Below are 13264 nucleotides of genomic sequence, written 5' to 3' on the forward strand. Positions count from 1 at the left end.
GTAGTATTATGGCTCTAGGTGTTAAGTTATTCAATTTTGTTTGTCCCCGAATTAAAGGGGTGCGAAACAAACATTGCTATATCTAATAAGTTTTACAAGAGCACTCGAAACTGTAATAATTGTTTTTATTATAAATGCTCCATTAGATATTTGTAGCTTCAGCCAGCCGCCTAGTTGTTCTTGTTACTTTTTTAACCATTCGATCTGATATTTTAAGAGTAAAATATTTTTTTAATTTAAAATAACTTAAAATTAAATAAATATTACATGCAACATGGATAGATTGCAATTAAATAAATTTTAACGTAAACATATGTAAAACAAAAATCTTTTCTAAAAGACCGTTTACCTGTTGTTTGAACAAGAGTTACATTCATACACCAATAGTGCCGATAATTGAATGTATGGTAAGGTGAGAATGACTTGTAAAAACTCATAACAATGATTAAAGCAAACGAAATTAGTAATATTATTAGAGTAGTAGATATGGTAAATATGGGTGTCCGCATTGCCTGTATTTATGGTTTTAATCATGAAGTGACGTCACGTGAATCAGTAGAATTTGAAGAGAACATTGCCTTAAATAATATTGGTATTGATTTAACAGGAGAGGACTTAATGGAATAAGAGGGAAGTTTGGTAAAAGCAACTAAAAAAATTGGCATTCTTTATAACAAAAAGATAAATACTTCTTAAATGTTAAAAAGAAAAGTTATAAAACAGAAGTGCTGCTAAATAATTAATAAGCGTTAGAGGTGTTCAGAATCCAATCCGATCTGCTCAATCCATCCGATCCATAGAAATTCGATCTGTAAAAATCCGATCTATGGATTGATGGATTGGATTTGATTGAAAATTTGATAATTCGCAATTGATGGATTGGATATGGATCTACTTTAGTAAATCTACAAAAATTCGTAAATCCGTAAAAAAATAAAAAGTATTTATTTATGGATCTACTCCAGTAAATCTACAAAAATTCGTAAATCTGTAAAAAAATAAAAAGTATTTATTTATTTAAAAAATAAAACTTGTAAATATGACATTAGTACTTACTAGTAAAAAAATAACTTAAAATATAGTTACATTAACACTATATTATATCTTATCCGATAATATATAAAATAAAAATAATTAAATAAGCAAATATAGCTTCCTAAACAGTTTATTTTCATGTACTGGTCTAAACAAATGATATTTTTTTCTTTTTGATGTATTATATTTTGAAACTTCAAATGTATTTTCTAACTTTATTTAAAAAATTAATTTGTTTAGATCTTATTTAATTTTAAATTTGATCAGTAGTAAAATTATTTTTATATTAAATTTTTTTATTTAGTTAGTTCGTGAATTGGACAGAATTAAAAAATTGATATGGATTGGGTCAAATCCGCATCTGATCTGTAGATGTATGGATTTGATTTGGATTGTATTTCACCAATTCGTGAATTAGATTGGATTGAAAATTTATAATCTACAAAATCGTGAATCGGATATGCATTGATTTCTAATCCGTAAAATCCGATTTGCGAACACCCCTAATAAGGGTTATTTGCTCCTATAACTACTACTTAGCATTTTCGAGCATAGGAGTAAAAGCATCTTCCCCCTCACCCGCACATCCTAGCCTTAGTTTATTGTACACGAGGCATAGGACTGCACAGCAGTTGCACTCAATATCTCTTCTCATGTTCGACGTCGAGGGTTTTTGGATTGAAATAACACCAATATTTTCAGTGCCCATGTCTGCGTTGATAGAACGAACTTTTCCGTCCAATTCATCTCTATTCTCAATTTCGGCCTCCTGATTGTAGATCTTGCACAAAAGCCACTTATTATTCTGGAAAAAAAAAAGCAAAATAAAATTACTATTAAAATTCTTATTAAAAAATTAAATAACAAACAGATTAATGAATACAGATATGGTACCTTTATTCAGTAAGCTTCGTTTTGCGTACATGGAAGTGGAAGGTTATGTTGGTCATTTATTCTATATTCATGCATGATCCAACTAGACTTTTTTGCATCTTTTGAATGATTATAGTTTCCTTGAAACTGATAGAAGAGAGGCATTCTTGCACCTTCTCCTAAATAATTTCCTTCAAATTGATGGTAGATTAGTGTCTTCTTGTACCCAATCGGATTTTCCTTTGTTCCAATTTTAATATCATCACCTTCAGCTGTATCCTTCCAATATCCATTGCCAGCGACTCTGCTCCGACAATCTCCAATATTTGAAGGCCATGTGAAGAAATAAATTATTTTTTCTTCCTGCTTTTGGAATATAGCTGTTATCGCACAAACACGATTAGTCATCACTTGTAAGTGAAACTGCGGAATATTAAGAAACACTAAACCAACCGCTCAGGTCATACGCAGACAAAAGCCTATGACTCAATCTTATAAGTCACAATTAGGCAAAGCTCGATAGTGAGGCAAGAAACTAAAAAAAGAAGAAGTTAAAATAGAGTTTGTATAAAGGGAAATCGAACTTATACATGTCACTAAAGCCTGGGTAGTGGTGAGCTTGTCCCTCGACAAAAGTTGATGGCAAAAGTTTTAAGTCCATGTAGAAACTCAAATATTTCCCTCCCATAAATATAGGAATGAGAGTAATTATCTTTCCAAATACTAGTGGGAATAGATTTTCAATAGACTTTTAAGTCGTATTATATATTTTTACGTGTATTTAGATCCCTATAGACTTAAGATATTAATGTTTGTAGATTGTAACCATTAAGAAAGGTGGTTAAATCTAAGTATGCAGAGGCCGAACAAAAACATTCAGGACAAGCTTCAACGGCATAAAAGAAGAAGAGAAACCTTGTACATGAGAATATTTTATAGGGTACATGAGAGTTGAGAGAGGAAAACAAATATTTTTTTGTTAAAAAATCCATAATTATTTAGGTCATATGGTGAAACAAACTGATTAATTTGTATATCATTCTTTACCAACCAATTCAATGATTGGCTGCCAATCAACATAAAGATTGATCGACTCAATTATAGCAAATCAATGAAATTACCAAAATCTTAATTGTATTATTTTCTTTATTGTATTTTGAATTTTTGTATAAATTGAATTTTCATGTTCACGAATCAATAAGAGTTGAAATTTATTTTTTCTCAACAGTTCTCAAAAGTTAATCATAATTTAATCATTAAGGAATACATGTGGCAATGAATGAAAAAGAAAAAGAAAATTCATAATTTAATGAATACATAACGCAATGCATGAAAAAGAAAATAAAACTGAAAGTGAATAATGAATTAAGAAAGAAATAAACCTGATAAACACTGAGGGCCGAGGATGTGGACAATTCTTCATCGGTCGGGCAGAACCTATTATAATTACTTCCTAAAGAGAAGTCGAATTCAATTCAAGCAAAATATGCAATTAAGAAAAGGGGAAAAAAAAGAAAAAGAAACGAAAAGTGATGAATTGAGTAATGAAATAAATGCAAATTAATTAACCAGATAGGTCCTGTCGACCTTCGAGGAAACTATTGCTACGAGGCAATGTAATAAAGCCTTTGCTCGAGTGTTCATCAGCCGAGCGGAACCTATAATTATTATTTCCTACAGAGAAATCGAATTCAATTAAAGTAAAATATGTAAAGGAAAATGAAAAGTGATGGATTGAATAATTTATGATGAACAAATGCAAATTAATTAACCTGACAGATCCTGAGGACGGTGCAGGAAATTGCTACGAGGCAACTCATTGGTGTCACTTTTTCTGTTGGTGGAATAACCATTCCCTATCTAACTCATCCTTATTCTCGTATTCGGTCTCCTACTTATAGATCTTGCACAAACCATTTATCATTCAGACAAAAAGAAGAAGGATGAGTGCTCTTTTACTCCCTAAGATATTATTTACGAAAAATGTTATTGTCTTGCTTTTATAGCCGCTTTATTTAATTTTTTGAGTGTAAAATAGTGCTTTGTCTAATATAATTGAAAACTATAATATATAAGTCGGATGTATATTTGAAAAATTGTTGATGCTGAAATTTGGTCGAGCAGATGATGGCGACCATATTGCCTTGTCAACGGTTGAATCTGCCTTTACTTGAAGATGGTCTCCTATTGATATTACAAGTATTGAACTGTCTCGATAATATCAATAACCTGAAATAACAGAAAGATGGTCAAGGGTGCCGGATTTTCCGGCGTTAACCCTCCGACGCTCAAGTTATAAATTTTGTGTGATTTTCTATATTGAAGAAATGATATCTAGCTCAAAAAGTCCAACCCCTTTTTCTGGATCTTTTACCTGTTTTTATAGACAAATGCAAGCGTCAGTTATTGTGGCCGTTATCTAATTGAATGCATTGATTGCACCATTTAAGTGTGCGGGTTAATATGTATGTTTATGTAGTTATTAGTCAGCCGTTGTAACTCCTAATCATGATTTAACGCGTCTAGACGTTATAGACCAATAAAGGGACTCCTTGTGTTTGCTTGTGAAATCACGCGACCAGCTCCTGGTCTGCTCGAGCCGATCTGGTCGCGTTTGATACTTGCGACTAGATAATGGAACTTCCGCTCGTCTTGACTAAATCTTAATATCCCAAACATCTGTCCCCCCAATTTCTAGTGCTTTGAGTAAAACGAAATGTAACTAGAAACTACATACTTGGTTGAGGGTCAGTAGTTCCATTACTCCAACTCTTAACGGTCGGGTCTACATTCTCTCGAATTAAATACACGTGACGTGGCTAAACCCGGTCCAAACGTTTAAAATTTGAAGTGGTGGCCCTTGGGTTCTCAGTATGTCTTCTTAGATCGATATGTCTTTTCGAATCCTTTTGACGCCATCTACAACGCTGATTCTTTTGACACATGGGAAGGGATTAATGTTCAGGAAAAACAACAAACGGGAGATTGATGTATACACTAATGCAGACCACGCAAGGAACATAATGGACAGGCGCTCTACTTCTGGCTATTGTTCATATGTTTGGGGAAATCTTGTTACATGGAGAAGTAAGAAACAGTCAGTTGACTCTCAGAGCAGTGCAGAACTGAGTTCAGATAATTGGCAATGGGTATTTGTAAAGGTATTTGGATTCATCGATTACTTAGAGAGCTGGGAATGATAGATAAGCAACCTATCATGCTATTCTGTGATAACCAGGCAGCAATCAGCATTGCTAAAAACCCAGTGCACCATGATAGGATGAAACATGTTGAGATTGATTGCCACTTCATCATAGAGAAGATCGAAAATAGCATTGTCTATATTGTCTACATTCCTACTCAACATCAAACTGTAGACATCCTTACTAAAGCTCTTCCAAGAACTAGATTTGAAGAATTGAGTTGCAAGCTAGGCATGTACAATTTGTACAAGCCAGCTTGAGGGGGAGTGTAGAATCACTGTACATATTAGCATTTAGATTTTATTTATTTATTATTTTTTTACCTAATAAGGAGTTTTAGTTGTTGACTAATTCTAATTTTAATTAGTCTCCTAATTTAGTGGGATTCCTGATTTGAAGGAATTTGCTTCTGATTTAGTGAGCTAGAATACCGGCCACCTTAATATATATGTATCCTCCTGTAGTTCATTGGAATAAGACTGAATGAGAATAACTCTTTTTCTTTGAAACTTACACATTCAAATAATCTAGTAACCACCATGTGAAAATATCAGTCAGAACTTCAGATTTGGGAGAGCTGGTAGCATGGGGGCAATTGAAATAAATCTTAACAAATACCTTAGATGTAGAGAACATTGTGTCAGCCTTGTACCACAATGTCGAATAGGAAGACTTTCTCAATAGAACTGGAAATTTGGCCTGTTAGAAAGACCAATTGCATAAGAATAATTACTTTAAAGAGAAAACATCACAATAATTAGTGGGGTTGAAGACATTAAGAGCTAGGAGATTCATATTTCCCTTAGGAGCACACAATATCCAGTCCTGGAAACAAATGAAGGTTTTGAAGACTCATCAATTTCTTCCTTCAAGCTGCTCTAATCAACAAAATTTATTTAGCTGCTTTAACTGAATGAGGAACAAGATAAATAGCATAAGCTCTAATCCACTATAAACTTTTCCCTCTTGAAAAACATATCCATGAACCAAAAGAGAAACCCTGCAACCTCAACCCTCTATCTTATTCTAATGGGCATTTGCCTCCAAGGTCATTGACCACAGTTATTATTATTAGAATAATGAATCATATTATATTTAAAATCAAACAACGAACCTGAATTATGGAAATATCCATTTTCCCTTCAAATTGCATCGACTCCCAAAAACTTCGGATAAATAGAGAGCTTATTAGAAAGCAAATTATCCATCAATCACAATAGTCTGAATTTGATTGCAAGATGGAGACAACCAATTGTACATTAATTGTGCGAGACAAACATGAGCTTGAGCATTACTACAATAAGCAAAAAGATGCAAGTAATTAATCTTGAAAACAAAATATCAAATCCTAAACTGCTAAACTAACTTACTGGTAATACAATGATATTGAAATGTTTCCCTTTTCTTTTAAACATACAGCAGTGGGAAGCAACCAATTAGCTATATAACAATAGATTATGGGAACAAGCAGATAAGGCTTCAAATGCACAAGGAATAGTTTAAAGCCAATAATAATTAATTTACAAGAAAAATGATAGCAAGAAGAATGGGAATGACAAAAATAAAACATCATCCTGCTAAAGAAGTTCAACGATAAGGCAAATGCCTAAATGAAGTTCGGAATAACTTCTACCAGAATTAGGTATCATGTCCAACAAATTAGAGAACTAAAGTTAAACTTTTTAACAATCCAATTAGAACAAATGTTATGCACAAAGTTCATATAATGGAAATCTGAGTCATTCTTCGTACGCACTGAGTGAAGCACCCTAAGCAATTACCGACTTACCGAAGAGTTTTTGGAGAAAGCTCATCCAAAATCATTTTAATTATCTCTGGACTGAAATTGGAAGGCAATGGTTTACCCACTAGCCAATCTTAGTGGGGGATATATCGGAAAAATAATTTCAAGATATCATTTTCTAACAAACAAACAATAATAATTGATTCTTCCAAAATATGTAGTTAGGACATTTATTTAAGTATATGTATTTAATTATGTTATTTATTAATGTTATATTATACATAATTAATTTTATAATTATAATTTATTTATTTATTTAATTTATATTAAATAATCTACTTCATATTATATTTTATACTTAATAATAATAAATTTTAGAAGATTTATTTATAAAAAATTATCACAATACAAATTTAGAGGGGTTGAAAATTAATTTTAAATAAAATAAATTATTTAAGTAAAATTACTTCAAACGTTAAGGGTGGTCACAGTTATTTTATAAAATTTCTCGATACTTTATTTTCCCTCCAATTTCCTTCGCCCTTAACGATCCTTTACTCTTTCTTCCCATTCCCATTGTGCATTATTTTTCTCTCGCTATTTCACAATATATTTTTCCAACTCTCTCTTAAGAGCTTCTCTCTCCTCCAAGACTGAACAGCCATGGCCGCCAATATGCATTTCTTCGAGCAACCCCCGTACTACATTTGCAGAACTTGCGGCACCCAGATCACATTGGGAGCCAATATAACCCATTATGTAAGAATGATTCTTTATTAGTTTTCTTGGTTCTTGTTATTTTTTATATTTCCCATGAAAAAATGTTTTTTTCCCCCTTTTGTCTTCAAAATCAAATGAACTGTTGGTATGTGGATTTTGTTTGTCTGTATATTGACAAACTTTGATGCTTTCATACTTGCAAGAGTTGCTCATTGTAATCCCTTTTTTCCCCTTTTCTTTTAATTATTATTTGTCAGAGTCTCTAAATTTTATATAACATAATTCAGAATCGACACCATATGTAGGAGGTCTACTTTACACTTATAAGTTTTTACAAAATATGTTAAAAAAGGTTCATCTTTTATCTCTTCCGAATGGATTGAGTGGTTTGTAATTATCGTTTGTGAGTAGTTTTTGCTGCCGTTGTTTTCTAATTCACTAAAAGGAATTACTATTTCTGTGGGTATTTCTGTGCCATTGTTTTCAAGTTTGTGAAAAAGGAATTACTTTTAGATAATCTCATTATCGTGATCATGTTTGTATTAGATAATCTCAAGTAATATTTTGCCTCTAAACTAATAAAAAATTAACCTTTTGGCCCTTTCTGTGCAGCACACTAATACTAGCCTCAGTATTGTTGCTGATTTTAGGTAAGCGTAGGAGTTATGTGTTTGAAGTTTCTTTATCTTTTGTTTTCTCCAGTAACTGTGTTTGGTTATGTAACATGCAGAGTGAATATGGTGGTAGTCTTGCCCCCACTTCTTAATCGCTTTGGACCTTTTTTGTCAGAGGCTGTCAACTGTTGTAATTGCAGGACAATTATTGGCTGGTACATTGTGAGTCTCAGGCTCTCAATTTTAATTAAACTATGGTTCAATTGTTTTTTTTTTTTCTTGAAGATAAAATTTTGAATCATCTATTTGCTTTTTCAGTTGCAAGTTGATCCAACGTACGATTGGGGACACATGATGCCAGGTTCCTATGTGTTTGATTTGGCTATGCTGCACTATGTTGGACCAGCTGTTGTGATCCAAGATGATCCACACCCCAATCAGAATAATGGTCTGCAGGCGAATGCTGATGATCCACACCCCAATCAGAATAATGGTCAGCAGCAGAATGCTGGTCCAATGCAGAACGGCGATTAGCTAAAAGATTCAATACATGCTTTGGTAATAATAGTTTGATATTATGTTTTTCAGAAATGTCTTTTGTGACAAAGCTGTCAGTATTGTTTGAACGTGTCGATATAAATAGGGAGCCTTAAATTTTTCTTCAAGATCAAGGAAACAAAAATATACCCTACCTTTGGCAAAAAGGTTTTCTAATGACAGCAAAAGAGAATTTTGCAGTAGAATCTTATTCTATGGGTTTGCTGGTTGTGCATGCAAATTATCTGTCTTGTGCCTTTACAATGAGTTCACTGACTTGCAATTATAAAATTTTCCTTCTTGCTTCGTCCAATGTCTTAAGAAATTCTATGTTGGAGAATATTGTCTCAAAATAGTAATATAAATGCAGCAACGTTCCTAGTCTACTGTTTTTGTATTGGTAACGCTCTGCTTTCAATGGATTTTTTTGGTTGTATTGTCCTGTTCTACTATTAATTAGCATGGTTGGTCAAGGGGTAAAATTTCTGCTAATTTGATCCTCCATAGATTGTCTGTTAATATTCTTGTGAAATGATTTTGAGATGCTGATTTTGCAGATAGCTTAGAGGGATTCCATTTTCTTACTGTTTTCCATGGTTGGCTCGACCTTCTTCAAGTATCTAGTGTGGCTATTTTTTGTCATCTTCTTCTGAGACAAGTAAGCATATGGTTCATCTAGTTTGTTTAGCATTGATGTTTTAGCAGTAAATTATTGACTAGGTAATGAGGGGGTAAAACATTTTGTTGTAACGGTATTGGCTTCTTATTTCTGATAGCTAGGAGAGCATCATTTTAACATGTTTTGACTCTTTTAAATTTTTGCATGGCTGTTTATAGTGCCTGTAGTTTATTGATATATCGCTCTGCTCAGAGTCTTTTCAATTTTCTTTCTTCCCCTCCTTCAAATAACAAAGTCTAGGTGCTTAGATTTATAGAAACATTTCTCACATTATTGCACCCACCACAGTCTGGCTTTGCTAGCCACCTGTAAATTGTGCTCTTCATAAGCACATCCAAGTCAAACCAGAAATGACTCTTTGAGTCTAACTTAAGTCTTGTCTTTGCATTAGTAAAAGACCTGAAGCAGAGTTAAATGCATATTACTAAAGTTTCATTTACATCACAGGGAAAATCCTATTTCGTTTACATTTCTACTGCTTCGCACGCTATAGTTAGAAATTACTCTCTCAAATTGCTTATTTAACTGATATCCCACCGGAATAGTTATGTTGGCTTTTCAACTTTGCAGAGGACAATGGAAAACCTTACAAGGCAGAAAAGGAGAGTTTATCAAGGACTGTGAAGTTCCAAGGCCATTTCAATTTTCAGTCAAAATATGTTTTTTTACATATTGGTCATTGGTTTATATGGTCAGAACTGAGAATACTCAGTGTGTAACTGTTTGTGCTCTATCGCTTCCTGCTGGACCTTGGTCATTGTTTACCTATACCCAGTTTGATATCAAGTATTGACCTTAAACTAAATATACCAGAAAGCTATGTGGTTTGGCCTTCTTTCTATATAATTACTGGAGGTATGAATATCATTCAGGTATATTACCGAGTTGGTAAAATTGTACAGAAGAAATAAATTTCTAGTTGTTTTTAAATAGCTGAAATAGGCGACGGTTGGATTTAGTTTGTTTCTATCTTTCCTAAGTTTCAAACTTCTCCTGCATGTCTAAGCACTTGTTTCATACATCAAACTGGGCTATTTATGGATGTCATGCTACAAAAGGTGCATTAAGATTAGTTTAAACTATGGAGTTGCATGTTGTTGATTATTATAAATTTTTGTTGTGGTCTTATGATCATAGCAATCTTCAGTCAAGTAGGTGCATTCTCGGCCAGCCATATATGTTAAATGTGGTTTTTTACATCCTATTACTTAAGATCCAGCAGGAGAAACGTGATTTTGAAACTCAAGTGTGCCAGATGATTCTGATTGGTTTGAATATAAGGCGCTGTAATAGCATTGCGGGTAAGAAGGAAGTTGCGCTGAACAATGAATATGAAGATGTTTCATGTTTGTATAACTGAGAATCAGATTTAGTGATAGCAATAAGGATGGTAAGGAATATGACTATTGCCAAAGGACAAAGACCGCCTTTGAATTTGGAGCTATAAGGCAGGAATCTGTGTTAAGAGATAATATTTCCATGCATCAGGTGGGGTCACAAGCTCTGGAATCTGCGTCATAATATCATAGCTCTCGTATTAAGCTTGAATGAATTATTTAAGCCCCTGGTATGCGGATTTGAAGGCAGCAATATAGGAAAATGCCTTCCGTTGAAAATGGTTGAGAAAAGACGGTTTCTTTGGACTTTGGTGTATCCGAAAGTGAAATAATGTTGGCATCTAGAGCTATTGTTCATTCGACAACAGTTGTAGAGCCACAATACCAAACAATTAGACAATGTTATAATTAATTAACTTGGTGGATTAGATATTATATACATGTTGGGAGTGTTTAAGTTGAGTATTTTTTTTTGGTAAAACTTGGAAATAGTGTTGGTAAAAGCCGGGTCGGTCTTGGATATGGCAATGCTCGGACCTGGACTGGACATTTCTTTTTTTAACACCTAGGCCGGGCTTAAAAAGCTTGGCACTGAGCCGGTTTTTTTGTCCGTACTTTTTAAGCCCAGATTTTATATATTAAAAAATTATCTTATAATTTTATAATTTTATAATTTTTAAATTTATTTTAATGAAATTGGACATGAAATCTGAATTCTAAATGTTTAAAATGTTAAATATATTGAATAGTTGTGTCAAATATATATAATTATTTAAAATAAAATATATTTTATAATATTTTTTTTTATAAAATTTGGGTTCTGGGGTTTTCAAATGATCTGAGACTGACCTGGCCTCATCCCTGGGCAGGCCGATATTTTCAGCACCCCTACCTTGAAAAAGGAAAAATCATATTAATTGAAAACGAAAAATACAAAGTATTCTGCAAGAAGATTAAACAAAATAATATCAGGGCATTCCCAAGAATCATCAAGCAAGGCTTCGAATCAACAAATCAACAAAAATCAATCCTTTATTTGCTTAAGTGTCTGCAAAATTATTATCAAAGTATCCAAGTTCTACTGTAATATGTATTTGGGACAACTTGTCATTGTAGTATTATGGCTATAAAATTGTTGTGGAAGGAGCAAAAGCTCTAGATGTTCTGTTATTTGACCTTAATTATGTTGCTACAATTTTGCTGCTGCTTAGCTATTTTTCTGAATTTATAGCTGGTAGTTTGTTGCTTTTTGGGGTTTGTAGCTGCTGTTTTGAATTCTTTAAAATCGCAATTTTTAAAATTCCAATGCTATGAAGGGAGAGAAAATCACAATAATTAAGAATTTTTTTTTGAGTCACAATGAGTTAAGAAATAAGATTACAATGTTATATATATATTATCAATTAACCTCAACAATTTAATTTCATTAATGACATATGTTAACAGATCTTTGAAAATTTAGGAAGACGAGGATAGAAAATGCCTAAGAGAAGATCTTGATCCATTATAAATAACTTAAATTTAAATAAATTTTAACATAAACATACATACAACTAAAACTTTATCTAAAAGGGCATTATAATTACATTCGCATATCATTAATGCCGATATTTGAATGTATGGTAAGATGAGAAGTAACTTATTATAATAATTAAGAAATACTCATAACAATGATTAAAGCAAACGAGATTAGTAATATTAATAGGGAAGCAAAGATTGTAAATATTGGTATCGGCATTGCCTGTACTTATGTTTTTAATCATGAAGTGATGTCAAGTGAATTAGTGGAGGGCATTGCTTTGAATAATGTTGGGAAGTTTGGTAAAAGAGCAACGGAGAAAATTGGCACTCTTTATAATAAAAACATAAAATGCTTTCTTGAATATTTAAAAAAATGTTATAAAAAAGAAGTGCTACTAACAAACTAATAAGCATTATTTGCTGCGATAACTACTACTTGGCAACATCTTCCTCCTCACCCGCACATCCTAACCTTAGTTTCTTGCACATGAAGCATAGGACTGCGCAGCAGTCGCACTCAATTTCTCTTCTCTTGTTCGAGGTCGAGGGTTTTTGGATTGAAACAGCACCAGTATCGTCAGTGTCCATGTCTGCGTTGATAGAACAAACTTTTCCATCCAATTCATCTCTATTCTCAATTTCGACCTCTTGATTATAGATCTTGCACAAAAGCCACTTATTATTCTGGAAAAAAGAAAAAAGCAAAATAATATTACTATTAAAATTCTTATTAAAAAAATTAAATAGCAAATAGATTAATGAATACAAATATGGTACCTTTATTAAGTAAGCTTCGTTTTGCGTACATGCAAGTGGAAGGTTATGTTGATCATTAATTCTATATTCATGCATGATCCAACTAGTCTTTTTTGCATCTTTTGAATGATTATAGTTTCCTTGAAACTGATAGAAGGGCGGCATTCTTGCACCTTCTCCTGAATAATTTCCTTCAAATTGATAGTAGATTAGTGTCTTCTTGTACCCAATCGGATTTTCCTTTG

General features: G+C 32.8%; 1 protein-coding gene across 2 annotated transcripts; it reads left to right on the forward strand.

Moving 5' to 3' along the window:
* The first annotated feature begins 7361 nt into the window (after positions 1-7361).
* On the forward strand, positions 7362-10446 carry LOC112499575 (protein yippee-like PJ691.02). Of its 2 annotated transcripts, none has more exons than XR_003067164.2 (6): positions 7362-7614; positions 8188-8225; positions 8306-8411; positions 8515-8747; positions 9284-9384; positions 9976-10436. XR_003067164.2 is itself a non-coding variant. In XM_052434187.1 (6 exons), the coding sequence occupies exons 1-4, from the start codon at positions 7519-7521 to the stop codon at positions 8721-8723; spliced, it is 456 nt and encodes a 151-aa protein (XP_052290147.1). In that variant the 5' UTR covers positions 7362-7518; the 3' UTR covers positions 8724-8747; positions 9284-9384; positions 9976-10446. The 2 variants fall into 2 exon arrangements, 1 of the variants encoding a protein (XP_052290147.1); XM_052434187.1 differs by having other exon boundaries at positions 8508-8747; positions 9976-10446.
* The last annotated feature ends 2818 nt before the right edge of the window (positions 10447-13264 follow it).

The sequence above is a fragment of the Citrus sinensis genome, chromosome 9 (genome assembly GCF_022201045.2).
Source record: "Citrus sinensis cultivar Valencia sweet orange chromosome 9, DVS_A1.0, whole genome shotgun sequence".
In the NCBI taxonomy this organism is placed as follows: Eukaryota; Viridiplantae; Streptophyta; class Magnoliopsida; order Sapindales; family Rutaceae; genus Citrus; species Citrus sinensis.

What these genes read in the sequence shown, in the direction of transcription:
- LOC112499575 (XM_052434187.1), top strand. Translation starts at nt 7,519, where the DNA reads ATGGCCGCCAATATGCATTTCTTCGAGCAACCCCCGTACTACATTTGC. An exon ending in GAGCCAATATAACCCATTAT is followed by an intron (nt 7,615 to 8,187) that starts GTAAGAATGATT and finishes CTTTCTGTGCAG; the next exon opens with CACACTAATACTAGCCTCAG. An exon ending in AGTATTGTTGCTGATTTTAG is followed by an intron (nt 8,226 to 8,305) that starts GTAAGCGTAGGA and finishes TGTAACATGCAG; the next exon opens with AGTGAATATGGTGGTAGTCT.